The sequence below is a fragment of the Podarcis melisellensis genome (genome assembly GCF_964234715.1).
Source record: "Podarcis melisellensis genome assembly, chromosome: 8".
In the NCBI taxonomy this organism is placed as follows: Eukaryota; Metazoa; Chordata; class Lepidosauria; order Squamata; family Lacertidae; genus Podarcis; species Podarcis melisellensis.
The window spans coordinates 73,094,282-73,108,143 of record NC_138540.1 but is presented as its reverse complement, the minus strand read 5'-3'; the positions used below and the strand labels follow the sequence as shown (position 1 = coordinate 73,108,143).

The 13,862-nt window shown below is 47.4% G+C and overlaps 1 protein-coding gene across 1 annotated transcript in view; it reads left to right on the top strand.

Moving 5' to 3' along the window:
- The first annotated feature begins 1,651 nt into the window (after positions 1-1,651).
- HPN (hepsin) overlaps positions 1,652-13,862 on the top strand; it is a 29,460-nt gene continuing 17,249 nt past the window's right edge. Inside the window, exons 1-5 of the mRNA XM_081920769.1 lie at positions 1,652-1,847; positions 7,029-7,148; positions 10,041-10,142; positions 12,021-12,062; positions 13,679-13,808. Of these exons, the coding sequence (XP_081776895.1) occupies positions 7,133-7,148; positions 10,041-10,142; positions 12,021-12,062; positions 13,679-13,808 (290 nt within the window). The 5' untranslated portion in view covers positions 1,652-1,847; positions 7,029-7,132. The remainder of the gene's footprint in view (positions 1,848-7,028; positions 7,149-10,040; positions 10,143-12,020; positions 12,063-13,678; positions 13,809-13,862) is intronic.

Below are 13,862 nucleotides of genomic sequence, written 5' to 3'. Positions count from 1 at the left end.
GGGATTGTTCCTGCGTCTTTGTGTGTGGAGAGAGAGAGAGAGAGAGAAAGAGAGAGAGAGAGAGAGAGAGAGAGAGAGAACGAGAGAGAGAGAGAGAGAGAGAGAGAGAGAGAGAGAGAGAGAGAGAGAGAGAGAGAGAGAGAGAGAGAGACTCTTCTCCTTTGGAGAGGCTCCTGAGTCGCAGGTGCGACGTGAGCCGCAGACAATGGGCGCTTTGAGAAAGGAGGCCGCGCTATGGGGGCGGGGAAGCGGGCCTGGCGATCTCCAAAAGCTAGAGCGCAGGGCCGAGTTAGAAAAGAGCAGCCTTTTCCCTTTACAAACACCTTTACACGCATTCAAACACCACCGCATTCCGTTGATTCAAACCCTTTGGAGAGATCTTCTTCGCCATCGGATTTTGTTTCAGGCTGAAGCTCGCGCCTCCCTGCAGGAGAATAGCAGGCGAGCGTGCTCTCAGGAGGAAAAAGAATGAAAAGGGAGGGTGGCCCGCTGTAAAGCACAAACGCACCGTCCCAATATCGTCATTTGGTCACCAAAGAAGCCCATTTCTCCCGCCAGGGCTTAATGCTCCAAATGTAGGACGGATACCTGGACTAAAGGGACTCATGAGCGCGCGCAGAGTGCATTCCCCTGACCGCTCCCTAACTCCAGAAAATCCCCAGCGGTTAGGGAGGAAGGACTTACAGCCTTTCTCAACCTGTGGGTCCCCAGATGTTCTTGAACTACAACTCCCATCACCCCTAGCTAGCAAGGCCAGAGCTCAGGGATGATGGGAGTTGTAGTCCAACCACATCTGGGGACCCACAGGTTGAGAACTGCTGGAAGGTGATACAATGAAGAAGAAGAAGATATGTTGCTTCCAGGCCGACTTTAGCCCCAGCATATTTTTTTCTACAAAGGAATTCACCTCTGATCACAAACGTCGCATTCAGACGCCAGGAACATCGTTGGTTGGTCGCCGTTGGAGACACAAACTGTGCCGGACTAGGTCAGAGATGGGAAACCTTTGGCCTTCCAGATGTTGTTGGACTACAGTTCCCATCATCCCTGGCCGCTGGCCACCTTTGCTTGAAGCTGAGTTGGACTCCAGCAACATCTGGAGGGCCACAGGTTCCCCATCCTTTGGCCAGTGTTCCCCAAACTTGGGTGTTTTTGGACTACAGTTCCCATCATCCCTTGTCACTGGTTCTGCTGGCTAGGGATGATGGGAGTTGTAGTCCAAAAGCAGCTGGAGGCCCAAATTTGGGAAACCCTGGACTTAAACGGACCCGTGGTTTGATCCAACAGTTCTTTATTTCCGTCAACCCTCACTATCCCGGGCCACTTTTGAAAGGGACCCAGGTGTCCGGTCATGGCTTTTTTTAAAGAACTCACTTTCAAGGCTGGGAATGAATCCCAGGAATCCGGGTCTCCCCCTTCCTCTGAAAACCCCAAACACCGTCTCCCTCTCTGTGTCTGTCAGGCTGTTCCCCTCCCCTCCAGCCCTAAAAAACCCCTCACGTTTTCTTTAGCTGGGGATGGGATCCGGACGCGTCAAGCCCCTCCCACCTGTTAGCCACACCCACCGCGTGTTCTCTTCCCCTCCCCACCCCCCGGGCTCCTTCCCTCCCACCGCCCCTCCGTCTGGCAGGTGTCTGCCCAGCTGCAAAGGGGCCGTCGCGCCCGGGTCCCCCCTCCCGGCTCCTCCCGGGTTGCTAGCCCTTCCCCTCCTCCTCCTCCCGCCGCCCCAGGTGGAGAAGCTGCCTTGCGCAAGGAAGCCCGGGAGACCTGCCCTGTCTCTGGTTCTTCAGCCATGAAGATCGCGCCCCCCTTAGCGGGAAGGCAAGTACCCCGGTGAGGGCAGCGAGGTAAGAGGGGCTTCTTTCCCTTCCGCGGTTGCTACTTCGCGAACCCCATTCCACAGGGAAGTGGGGAGCAGAATTCGAACGCTGCCCTGCTTTGTCAACCCGTGTGTTCCTCCACCTCCTTCTGGACACCCCACAATTCCACCCCTGGGCTTGTTGGAATATGATCACATTGATATTCTTATTTTTAAAATATTTCCATGGGCTACTTGCCGTTTCACAGTGGGTTCCAGTTTGGGCCAGAATGCACCACATTTCGATTTGCCTACTTTGCTTTCCCGCTATACCCTCCAGTTAAACTTTTTTTGGGTTATCGCATTCGATCTGAACAGTTTCTCTGGCCTGTTCTGAATTTCGGAACGTGACGCTATTTGTTTGGGGTTGACTTGGTCCGACAGGTTTGTGGATATCTAGAAGTTAAAATCTCTGGCTTGCCTCCAACTGAAGGAACTTAAATTAATCATGCCCGTTAACTTCAATAGGTCTACCCTGAGTAGGGCTAGTATTGAATGCAACCCAAAGTGTGCTCCTCCCCTTTTAAATGAAGGATTGGGGATTAAGCAATGTTCTATCTCCATGGGTGTAGCCAGGATTTTTGTGGGGGGGTGGCAGGCCTCTGGGGGGGCAGAACCTGCGTTAGCTATATATTTTTATGTGTTCTTACTGATTTAGGGAGAGGGACGTGGGTAGTGCTTTGGGCTAAACCACAGAGCCTAGGACTTGCCGATCGGAAGGTCAGCGGTTCGAATCCCCGCGACGGGGTGAGCTCCCGTTGCTTGGTCCCAGCTCCTGTCAACCTAGCAGTTCAAAAGCACGCCAAAGTGCAAGTAGATAAATAGGTACCGCTCCGGCGGGAAGGTAAACGGCGTTTCCGTGAGCTGCTCTGGTCTGGTTCACCAGAAGCGGCTTAGTCATGCTGGCCACATGACAAGGAAGCTGTACGCCGGTTCCCTCGGCCAATAAAGCGAGATGAGCACCGCAACCCCAGAGTCGGTCACGACTGGACCTACTGGTCAGGGGTCCCTTTACCTTTACCTATTGATTTAAGGGAAGCAGCTGCCCCCCACTCCCATGTATATCTCATTGTTAATATCCTTTAATTCTTTAGTAGAAAGATTGCTCCAGAATGTTTCTCGATAGCCTCCTATAATAAATTACTCCCTTGCCACATCTTTTGAATTAATAAATTACAATTTTTCTGAATTAATTAATTCACTGCCTTCTCCTTCTCCTAAGATAATACAGGGCAGTTTGGGCAATACAGTACCCTTGGGTGAGCTTCCTTCTTTGGTGGTGGGGTCGTGGTGAACTGAGAGCAGGTGGGGGCATTTTACCATTTACCTGAGACAGTTTACCATTTTAATTCCCCATAATGCCCTGGAGCAATGCTACCTTGAGGGCATTGTGGGAAATTAAAATGTTGGCTCGACCCAGACCCCACCGGCATGGTTTAAAACAGTCTCATGCCACTTTAAACAGTCACTGCTTCTTCCAAAGCACCCTGGGAAATATAGCTTTTGTTAAGGGTGCTGAGAGTTGTTAGAGGCCCATATTCCCTTCACAGATCTGCAATTTTCAGAGTGATTTAACTATCAATCCCTCTTTACGGGAAACTCTAGAAATTGTAGCTCTCTGAGGGGGGATAGGGGTCTCCTAGCAACCCTCAGCACCTTTAACACACTACAACTCCCAGGGTGTTTGGGGGAAAGAGTTGACTGTTAAAAGTGGATGTGTGTGTGTGTGTGTGTGTGAATTTGAGCCTTTTGCTCCTCTGGAACCAACTCTGGTCACATGGCCAGCAACACTGAGTAGGGAACCTGCATAATAACTACAGTCATACCTCGGAGTCTGTTCTGGAAGTCCGTTTGACTTCCGAAACGTTCAGAAACCGAAGCATGGCATCTGATTGGCCGCAGGAAGCTCCTGCAGCCAATCAGAAGCTGCAGAAGCCCCGTCGGACATTCGGCTTCCAAAACAATGTTCGAAAACAGGAATACTCACTTCTGGTTTTCAATCGTTTGGGAGCTGGAACGTTTGACTCGCAAGGCGTTTGGGAGCCGAGGTACGACTGTATTTTTGTTTGGAAAACTGATGGATATACACAGAGAGATCTCATTGTTGCCTATTCAGGGTATTAGGCCAGGGACCTCTGGATCAGGGAAGACAAGCTGACACAGTCACCTCCCTGACTCCCATCAGCTTGGAACACCCCAAACCAAAGGAGGTACTGGGCACTTCTGCATTGATGGGAGGACGACTTATATGGGATGGTGAACTCATGGTCCTCAGTTAGTTATTGGGACTAAGAACAAAGAGATCTTTGTCTTTCAGCCAGTCTTGGACAGGACAGTCCTTCAAACAGGATGCCTTCAGAAGAGAACAGGGATGTGAAACTCAAGCCTGGGGGCTGCATGTGTCCCTCTAGGTCTCTCTGCCTGGTCTTTGGGACTCTCTCCTTGCCACTTCTCCACTGGCTTTGCTTCATACCCTAAAGGGGTTTTGCGTGGCTGGAATGTGTCTTTGAGCTGTTATGCTTCTTTGCTAGCCTGGATGGAGGGTAGAGAGGGGTGTGTAGAAATTAGCCTGCTGTGCAAAGGTAAAATGAACTTTGGTTGCTCTGGCCCCCAGAAGGTCATACAGATGGGCATGTGGTCCTCGCCCAGAAAAAAGGTTCCTTACACCTGAAACAGAGGACTGTCATCTTGAAAGCCCTTCAAATAGAAGACAGTGTCTTCTGTAAAGTAGGACACATGCCCCCCACACCTGCCTAGCACCTTCTTCTGGGTGTTCCCATCAGTGGCGTAGCGTGGGGAGTGCAGGGGGGGGGGGCCCGGCCGCACCGGGCGCAACATCTGGGGGTTAGGGTTAGGGGGCGCAAATCCACGGGTTAGGGAATGCAAATTACTTGCCTTGCCCCGGGTGCTGACAACCCACGCTACGCCACTGGTTCCCATGGGTAAACATTGTCTATAGGAAAGTGCCTGCAGAAAGTTACTTTGATAACATTGTTCCTGGTAATGCAGATCCCCTTGGGGCATTCTAATTGCTGAACTGTATGATGCTCCCTCTTGGGTTCTAGACTGAACTCTCATTTCTAACAAGGGACATTTCTGGAGGGGTTAGAAAACAGTCTTCTGTGCTCGCGGCTGGGACATCGGTGCGCTGCTGGGAAATTGAACTTATCTTTCATGTCCTTGTTTGGAAAGTGACTCATCAGAGTGAAGTAAAGGTGAACCAAAAAATGGGAACACATTTCTGCAAGGCTGCCAGAAAATGAAATAAAAGTGCAGCACATTACTGCCCAGTCCTTTTAAACCCCACCCCCTGCTCTATAATACACAACAATCACATGTAATTTTACAGTTAGCTCATACTTCATATAGCCATAATTACAGGTTCATTTGTTTCATATTGATTGCTGTGCAATGAAGATGATAACCATTTCCCCCCCCGCTGATTGGATCTTTCCTTCTCATAGCTGCTAATATCTGTTTATTATATTTTGTATATCTTCTTCTTCTTCACAATCCTTAAGTGTGAAACTTTCCTCTTTTCCCACAGCTTTGCTATTAAAATGCAAGCAGTTAGTAGCATTTGAGAGACCAGGGCAAATGAACCTTGGCTAATACCTGGTGTTCTGTATTGCCAATACCATCGTTAAAGGATCTAAAAGTAGATGGGTGTCTACTAGTTCTCTAATTTCTTGCTTAATTTCCATCCAGAATTCACAGTACTTTGGGCAGCTTTGCATCTTCAACAGCTGTCAGACGTTGTTGTCATGCAAACCAGGTCAAGTCAAGAGAGCTTACTGTTGACATCTCTCTTACAAGAGGCTGCGTCCTCCTGTAGGACCAAATCTTCTCTATGTAGCATCAGTCCACAATTATTTCCTCACACCGGCTGAGAGATCCTCATGTGTACATGCTCCCCTGCCCCCAAGCAGCTGGGAATGCTGCCTAAGTGTTCAGCATTTTTAGTGTTCAGTAGGTGAAGGCTAGAGAGACCAGGATTCAGATTCCGACTCAGTCCTGATGCTACCTGGGTGACCTTGGGCTAGTCACACTTTCTCAGCTCAACCTACCTGTGGAAATAATACGGGGGAACCATGTGTGCCACCCATTGTTCCTCGGAGGAGAAGTAGAGTCAGCGTGTGTGATGGTGATACTCACTGCTTTCTTTTCTTTCTTTCTTTTTCAAATTGATATTTTATTGAATTTTTTAAGGTATAAAGCAATAAAGTGATACAAAATGAAAAAAGAACAAAACACACAACTGTGTAAAGGGGAAAAAACCATTATACAAATACAGTCTTACCTTGGTTCGCGAATGCTTTGCGACTTGAACGTTTTGGCTCCCGAACGCCGCAAACCTGGAAGTGAGTGTTCCGGTTTGCGAATGTTTTTTGGAAGGCAAACATCTGATGCAGCTTCTGATTGAGTGCAGGAAGCTCCCGCAGCCAATCAGAAGCTGAGACTTGGTTTTCGAACATTTTCAGAAGTTGAATGGACTTCTGGAATGGATTCTGTTTGAGAACCAAGTTACGACTGTATATACCAAAATACCCTAAACCCATACATTCTTTTATAAACTTGGTATTATTATCCTAATACTAATGTAAATATTAAAAGCCTACTACATTTTGTATGAATTCGTTCCAAAAATTGTTGTATTTATCCAAGTGGAGTCTACGTCTGTAAGCAGTCCATTTGTAGGTTGCAAGTTTATCATATTATCAACCCACTGATTAAGGAAGATCATGTCTTTATTCTTCCAGTCCATCAACATCAGTTTCTTGGCTACCACTAGAGTGCGTAAAATCCATTTTTGTTGTCCTGTTGTTAACTTCCATGTAGTAGGTCTATGGTTCTGAACTACCACTACTTTCTTTGCATGCTCGAGGGAAAGATGGGCAGTGCTGTGGCTCCAGGATTTTGGGGGCCCTTGGTCTTGGCACCCACAGCACAGCCTTGCAACCTGTAAGAGCTGGAACATGCAAACTTGAGAATCTGCTTAGGGTATATCTGATGTTCTTGACTACTCTGTGCAAACCATGGCAGCCCTGTTAGGTCAGCAGGCTCTCTGTTGATCTTGAGAAGGTGCCTATCTTTGCCTGCTTCTCGACTCAGCCCTGGCAGATGGGTTCAAGGTTTCTTGAGGCTTATATTCATCTTTTGTTGTCTACAGGGCTTCCAGATTCCTCCCACCCCCCTAAAAAAGGCCTCCTCTCCTGGAGGACCTGGATTTCGGAAAGGAGGATCCGGCAGGTTTGATGATTAACCAGTTCTGAAATGGCTGAAAAAGATGGTGAGTTGCAATTTTTTTTTAAGGCCCTAGAACCTCCCATGCCTTTTTCCATTTAACTCCAGGCTTTCCTCCCCAGCCCCCCACCCCTACCCAGCCAGAGCAGGACTTAAACATTAACATTTCAGGCTGATTCCTGCTGCCCTGGGAAAGGCAGTGAGGTCATGTGCCCATTAAGTGACCTCTTGGCACCCTCTCTCTAGGTTTTTGTTCCGTTCGGAGGTGGGCAAATTCCACAGGGTGAGTTGTGTTAGGTTTGCTGCAGGTGGCTCTATGCTGCAGCAAAGAGTGTTTGTTGTTCTTGTTCATAAGTGAAGCTTGTGAGCCTCTATAGAGTCCTCAGAGCAGAGATTAATCCAGCTCTGATTTACTCGCCCCTGTCCTTGTCTTGGGTTCCACCAATGACAGTATATGAGACTTATACCTCACTGCTGAACAGTAGCAACCTTTCCCATCCATACTGAAGGCTGCTTGGATTCCCAGAGCCTGATTTTCTGACAAAGGTCTTTTTAGTGGTGACACCTGTTTCAAGAGGGTTGAGCTACCTCAGGTGTGTTTTTACACACCGGCCAGTGAAAATGTCTCTATCAAGGCTTTAGAAAACCAACTCCATATCTGTGTTGTTGCTGTTAGTTTTATGGCTTTGCCACCTTTGCTATAAATTTTATTTATTTATTTTTTTAAAAAATAATTTTTTATTAGTTTTCCAACACAAATTAAAAACAAAACAACACACACACATAAACAAACAAAAACATATAAACATGTATAATTTCAAAACCTCTTTTTCATAAACCTTGCTTCTCGGACTTCCCCTTACCTCCCCTTTTCTGCATCCCTGTTTTAAAATTTCTTCAACAACTCTTCACACCAATTAATTAATTATTTATTTTCTTTTTAAGCTTCTTCTCATACTTAATCAATTACAGCTGTAATTCTATATTTTCCTTTCCCTTGACATTTTAGCATTCATCAATTTTACAACAATTTTTAAGATATACTTTGAATTTCTTCCAATCTTCTTCCACCGTTTCTTTTTCTTGGTCACGGATTCTGCCAGTCATCTCCGCCAGTCCCATGTAGTCAATCACCTTTGTCTGCCATTCTTCCAGTGTGCTTTGCTATAAATTTTAATTGGTGTTGTGAGTGATCATCGTGGTGGGTAGCTGAGTGAAAATGTATTATCATTATTATTTAAATTTGTATACTGCCCTATGTAGTCCAGCAATGTCTGCAGAGTCACCTGTTTGCCAGACCCACTGGAAAGAAGCCACTACAGCAGCAGTGAAGAACCTTCAGCCCTTGAGCCTAATAAGGCTGCCCAGGCCACTCCATTTGGCCTGCAAGGACTTTTGGACAATGCTCTACCCAGGGCTGTCTTAAGCATATCTGGAGCCATGGTGCAAAGATCCCTCCGCACACCCCGCCCCCCATTTCCCAGAGTTGTCAACCTTTTCCTAAGACTCTGTGGGGATCACTCTCCTCCCGCGGAGGCTTGGGAAGGAAGCTGCCCGCCCGCCAGCCATATGGTTGATGGGGCACAGCTGGTGGGCGTACAGAGAAAGGGGAGGCTGCCGGCAAAGCTGTGCAGTTCCCCACTCGCTGGAGCACCCCTGAGAGGCTGGCACCCTGGCACAATGCGCCACTAAGCCCAATGGGAAAGAGGGCTCTGGCTCCACCTACCTCCACTACACCTGACACTACTTATGATGTCAGATGTGATGAAGGTAAAGACATGGCTCAGCCAAAAGGGGATTTGTGGGCACCGCCAATCAGCTCTGAAGAGCATTTTGCAAGGGGTTTCGCAAGAACAGACAATCAGATCATAGTCTGCAAGAACTGCCCAGTGGTGTCTGGTGGAGAACTTTGCGATGGCAAGCAATTATCCAGAGCCCTTTGCAAAGCCTCTACAAGACCCAACAACCAGCTGATTGTTGCAGAGTGCATTTGAAAGCTTTTGCCCCCGTCGTTTGATTTCAAACCAGATGGGCAGAAAAGGATCTCCCGACATCATTGCGACGTCAGGTGATTGATAAATTTGGCCCTGCATGTGAGGAGATGCGTCCCGCAAAAACAAATCCAATTCCCAAGTCCTGCAACCCCACTACTTTTCTTCTTAGTCTGGGGGCAAAGCAGAGAGGCACATCAGTAATGGTCTCCCATTGAGCCAGGTGATAATGAAAACCTGATTTCTATTTCATTTGAAGCTGAAATTATTACCTGCATGTGAAGCTCATTGATTTCAGTTCTAACAGCTTGCCTAAGCTGAAGTCAAAGTGATTTTGACTACATCCTGCTGCTGCTGCTGTTTTGCAATCCTCCCTAAATTACAGGCAGGTGCCGGTTTGCATAACTTCAGGAGAGGTGTTAAGGTTATAGCTAACTAGCTAGCAGGAATGCATGCACAATAAGGACTTAAGAATGTTTCCCTGGCTGTCCAGCCAATTCCTGCTTCTAGAGGAGCTCCAGGGTATGGTACTTGAAAATACCAAAGGGTGTGCCTCCTCTTTCCCTATTTGCTGCTCTGACCCAGCAGGAAACAGAAAAAAATATAGCTGCAAGCCATCTCGTACCTGGGCATCCAAGTGGTATGTGGGTCCTGGGCAGAAGTACTGCCAGATAATGGGAGAGGCTCCTGGCTCTGTTTCCTAACCAGTGAAAAAGAGGTGGGGGCAAAGGCCTCCAGTTATTACAGTGCCCCATGCGCTTGTTGAGAATTGCTACTGCAGGTGTGCCTTTAAGGAGCAATCTGTTGCAAAACACGTCCGGCCGGGAACAAAACCTCTTTCAAGCACATGGAGTTTCCCCCTTGTTAAGTTTGCCTGCCAGCGAGTGATGCATCTGTGGTTTGGTGGTTGCCTTTCTGCTGTCTAACCACCTCTCTCTGCCTTCCAGGGGGCCTGAAACGACGCAACTGGACTTCGCCTAAGGTGGTGGCTGCAGTAGCCAGCGGCTTCCTTCTCTTGGCTGCGATCGGAGTTGGGAGCTGGGCTATAGGTGAGAGTCTCTGCAGGGCTGGAAGAGGCTGTTCACAAGACACTGTGCATATTAAAAACCAGTGATCCTAGTTGCAGGGTGTGTGTGCCTTTTAGATGTATGTTTCCGTGTGCAAGGAAAGGGCACTCTATCCAACTCTATCCAGCCCAGGAGGACTTTCAGTAGTTGCCCCAAACTCTTCCCATAAAAGATTCCATCTCTTTTCAAGCATGCTGTAGGAAACAGCTGTAATTTAAACACCAAATGCAACACCAAACAGGGTAAGAACAAACCCCGGAACAGGAATCACATACAGCTGGTAAAAAAACAGGGCGAATCTGTGGCGATCACACAGGGTCCCCGGACGTTTCACCGTCTATTGATCCCTGTGCCGCCACTTTCTCACTGCCACCACCCAGGCCCTACCTGGTACAATACTGAGTCCAGTCAGGGTTAAATTGGAACATAAACTTCTGTTTATTTATTGCAGTTTAACAAGCATGTGGTTTTATAAACGGAATCAGTCAATTACACTCCTGGGGTGCCTGTCCAGACCTTATAACTTCTGCTACCTGCTCTCACTCACTAAACCACCTCTCAGATATTTACTTGTCTTCCTAGCTCCTAACTATTACTTACTCAGCTTATTTCGTTACACTAAATCAACCTACCCTCAGACTCTATCCCAATTCACTCCCACACCAACCAACCACCCAACTCCCAACAAACTTTTTTCTTCACCCCTCCCAGAGCTGGTTTTATAGTCTCTCTGACTCCACCACTCTGGGTTCTGATTGGGTAACTTGTTTAACTATTTCACCTCCAGCACTCTCATATGTTAACGTCACAGAATGTATCAGATTCAATGCCAGGCTATTTCTGGAGAAATGGCAAACCCTATAGTGTAAGGGAGTTTCCGAGCAGGCAGCAGCATCCCAGTGGTATGAATTCCTGCAGAAGATGGCTCTGCTGGAGCGCTCCAGAAGCCATTGAGGAGCCAAAGTCAGCTTTGGGTTTGGAACCTGATAGTACTACACCTAAGGAACCCACAGCAGGACCTGCAAACATGGTGAAGACTATGGCAAACCATATCTGAGCTTCAGACAGAAAGCTGATAGTTGTTGACTTCTCTACCACATGGTAATGGACCATGTAAAAGGACCAAGCCGTTCTTCCACAGTCTTACCGAAAAGTATCTAGATGTACTGAATTTGTTGTGGATGATGTTCAAGACATTGCTGCCTACTGCCATGTGAAATGCAGGCCAACGTCCCAGTGCTGCAAGAAAAACCAAAAGGTGCATGGATTCTCTGAAGCAAACAAGCAGAAGCTGGAAGGAACCCTACAGTAACCACAGATTTCTGCCTCCTATCTAGGGTTGCCATATTTCAAAAAATGAAAATCTGGACAGAAAATTTGGGTTTTTTTTTGGCAAAGTTGACCTTTTTTTGTGGAGGGGGCAAAGTTGTTGAGCGAAAAATTGAACATTTAGAGCTATTTTTAAGGGAAATTACCAAAATCAACATTGCCAACATGGGTTGCCATATGTCTGGATTTTCCCAGACATTGAAACAACTTTCGCCTGGACACTGTTTCTGCTGACCAATTGCTGGCTATTTGCGAGAAATTTTGGACAAATATGGCAACCCTTCTCCTATCTTAAGATGAATGCTGTTCAATCTCAGGGGTGGACAACCAACGACCTTAGGGTCACTTCTGGCCCACAGCCTAACTTCGTGTGATTACAAGGAGGGGGTGGGAAAATGAGTGGCTAAGAGAGAGAAAATGGGGTACCCTTTGCACTTTTGACTCTAGCCCCACCCACCACTGGCATGGGGACCCCAGCTGATTTGTTTCCCACCTCTGCTCTAACTTCACCCTCCTGTCTCTCCATTGCAGTGGTTTCTGTGCTCAGAAGTGAAGGTGAAAGCCTGTATGTTGGTGAGTGTTTGCAAGAGAGCTGTGGCCTCTGTTTTTACATATGGCATCATGTCATAGGGTCCAGTTTACTGGTCTTCTCTAAATCGCTGATCTCATAAATTACCGTATTTTTTGCTCTATAAGACTCACTTTTTCCCTCCTAAAAAGTAAGGGGAAATGTGTGTGCATCTTATGGAGCGAATGCAGGCTACGCAGCTATCCCAGAAGCCAGTACAACAAGAGGGATTGCTGCTTTCACCGCGCAGCGATCCCTCTTGCTGTTCTGGCTTCTGAGATTCAGAATATTTTTTTTCTTGTTTTCCTCCTCCAAAAACTAGGTGCATCTTGTGGTCTGGTGCGTCTTATAGAGCGAAAAATACGGTACTTACACAATGCTTTCCCCCAGCGTTCCGTGTGCCTTTTCTCAACCACCCCCAACAATAGCCCTGTAGGGCAGGCCAGTCTTATATTTCTTTCCTGTACCTTAAAGGCCTAATTTTTCAGCAGAGGTTTGATGGGAACAGTGCACAGGCCACAATCACATCATGACTTTAAAGCATTACAATATCTCTTTAAACAGTCATGGCTTCCCCCAAAGAATTCTGGGAACTTTCGTTTGTTAAAGGTGCTGAGCGTTGTTGGGAGAGACCCCTGTTCCTCTCACAGCTGCAGTTTCCAGAGTGGTTTAGCAATACATTTCTCTTCACAGGGAACTCTGGTAGGGAAATAGGGGTCTACTAACAGCTCGCAGCACCCCTAGCAAACTCCTCCTCCCAGAATTCTCTGGGAGAAGCCATGGCGGTTTAAAATGGTATCATAGCCCTTTAGGCACGAATGGGGCCAAAGTTAAAATCAGGCAATTCACTCCCACAGGATAAAGCCATGCCTACCAATTTGGGTGGTTTTGAAAGGGGTTTAGACAAATTCATTGAGGATATGCTATCAATGGCAGCAGGCCTCTGAAAACGGCAGTTGGAGAGAGATGTTGTCTTTCCGCCTGGCTTGCGGACTTCTGGAAGGCACCTGATTGGCCTAAATATGAAAAAGGATACTGGGCTAGCTAAGACCTTTGGTCTGATCCAACAGGGCTCCTCCTAAGTTCAGTCCTGAGGTAAATGTGGGGAATTGTGTGAGAATCCATGCAACTGAATTATCCCCAAATCCTGAGGCCATGGCAGATCAAATTAAACATTCATTCAAGATTGTTCCTATATGGATAATTTAGGCCATCTGCTATCAGCTGAAGCACGAAATCTAGGCCTGAACTTACTGTAAACATGCCTATATACTTGCTCATCATGCCAGGTAGACTTCATTGCACAACGGGAGTATTTCGGGGAGCTCTCAGAAGCCGAGCTAGGAAATTTAGGGGTGAAGTCAATACTAGTCCTTGCCCATTGAAATGGATGTGCACAACTAACGGAGTCATTTATTTCCATGGGTCTGCTGTGGGGAGAAACTAGCTGTTAATTAACATGTCATATTTCTAATTTGGCTGCGCCATAGTGCCTCATGCAAGTGGGAGATGCCACCATGAATTAGGAAAGGATTGGTCAGTGTTGGGCTGTGGGGTGAGGTGTGGGGTGAAGTGTGGGTGTATCCTGCCAAGATCTGACACCTTTGTTTGGTCAATGCAGTCCAGGTGAGCTCCGGCGACCTGCGCCTCACTGTGTACGATGAGAATGAAGGGAGGTGGAGGCTGCTCTGTTCGTCGTCCTCCGATGCCCAAGTGGCCACCCTCAGTTGCGAGGAGATGGGATTTGTCAGGTACTTTGTCAGAGAACGGTAATGGCTGAGGTGACTAAGGGTGAGAGAAGCATC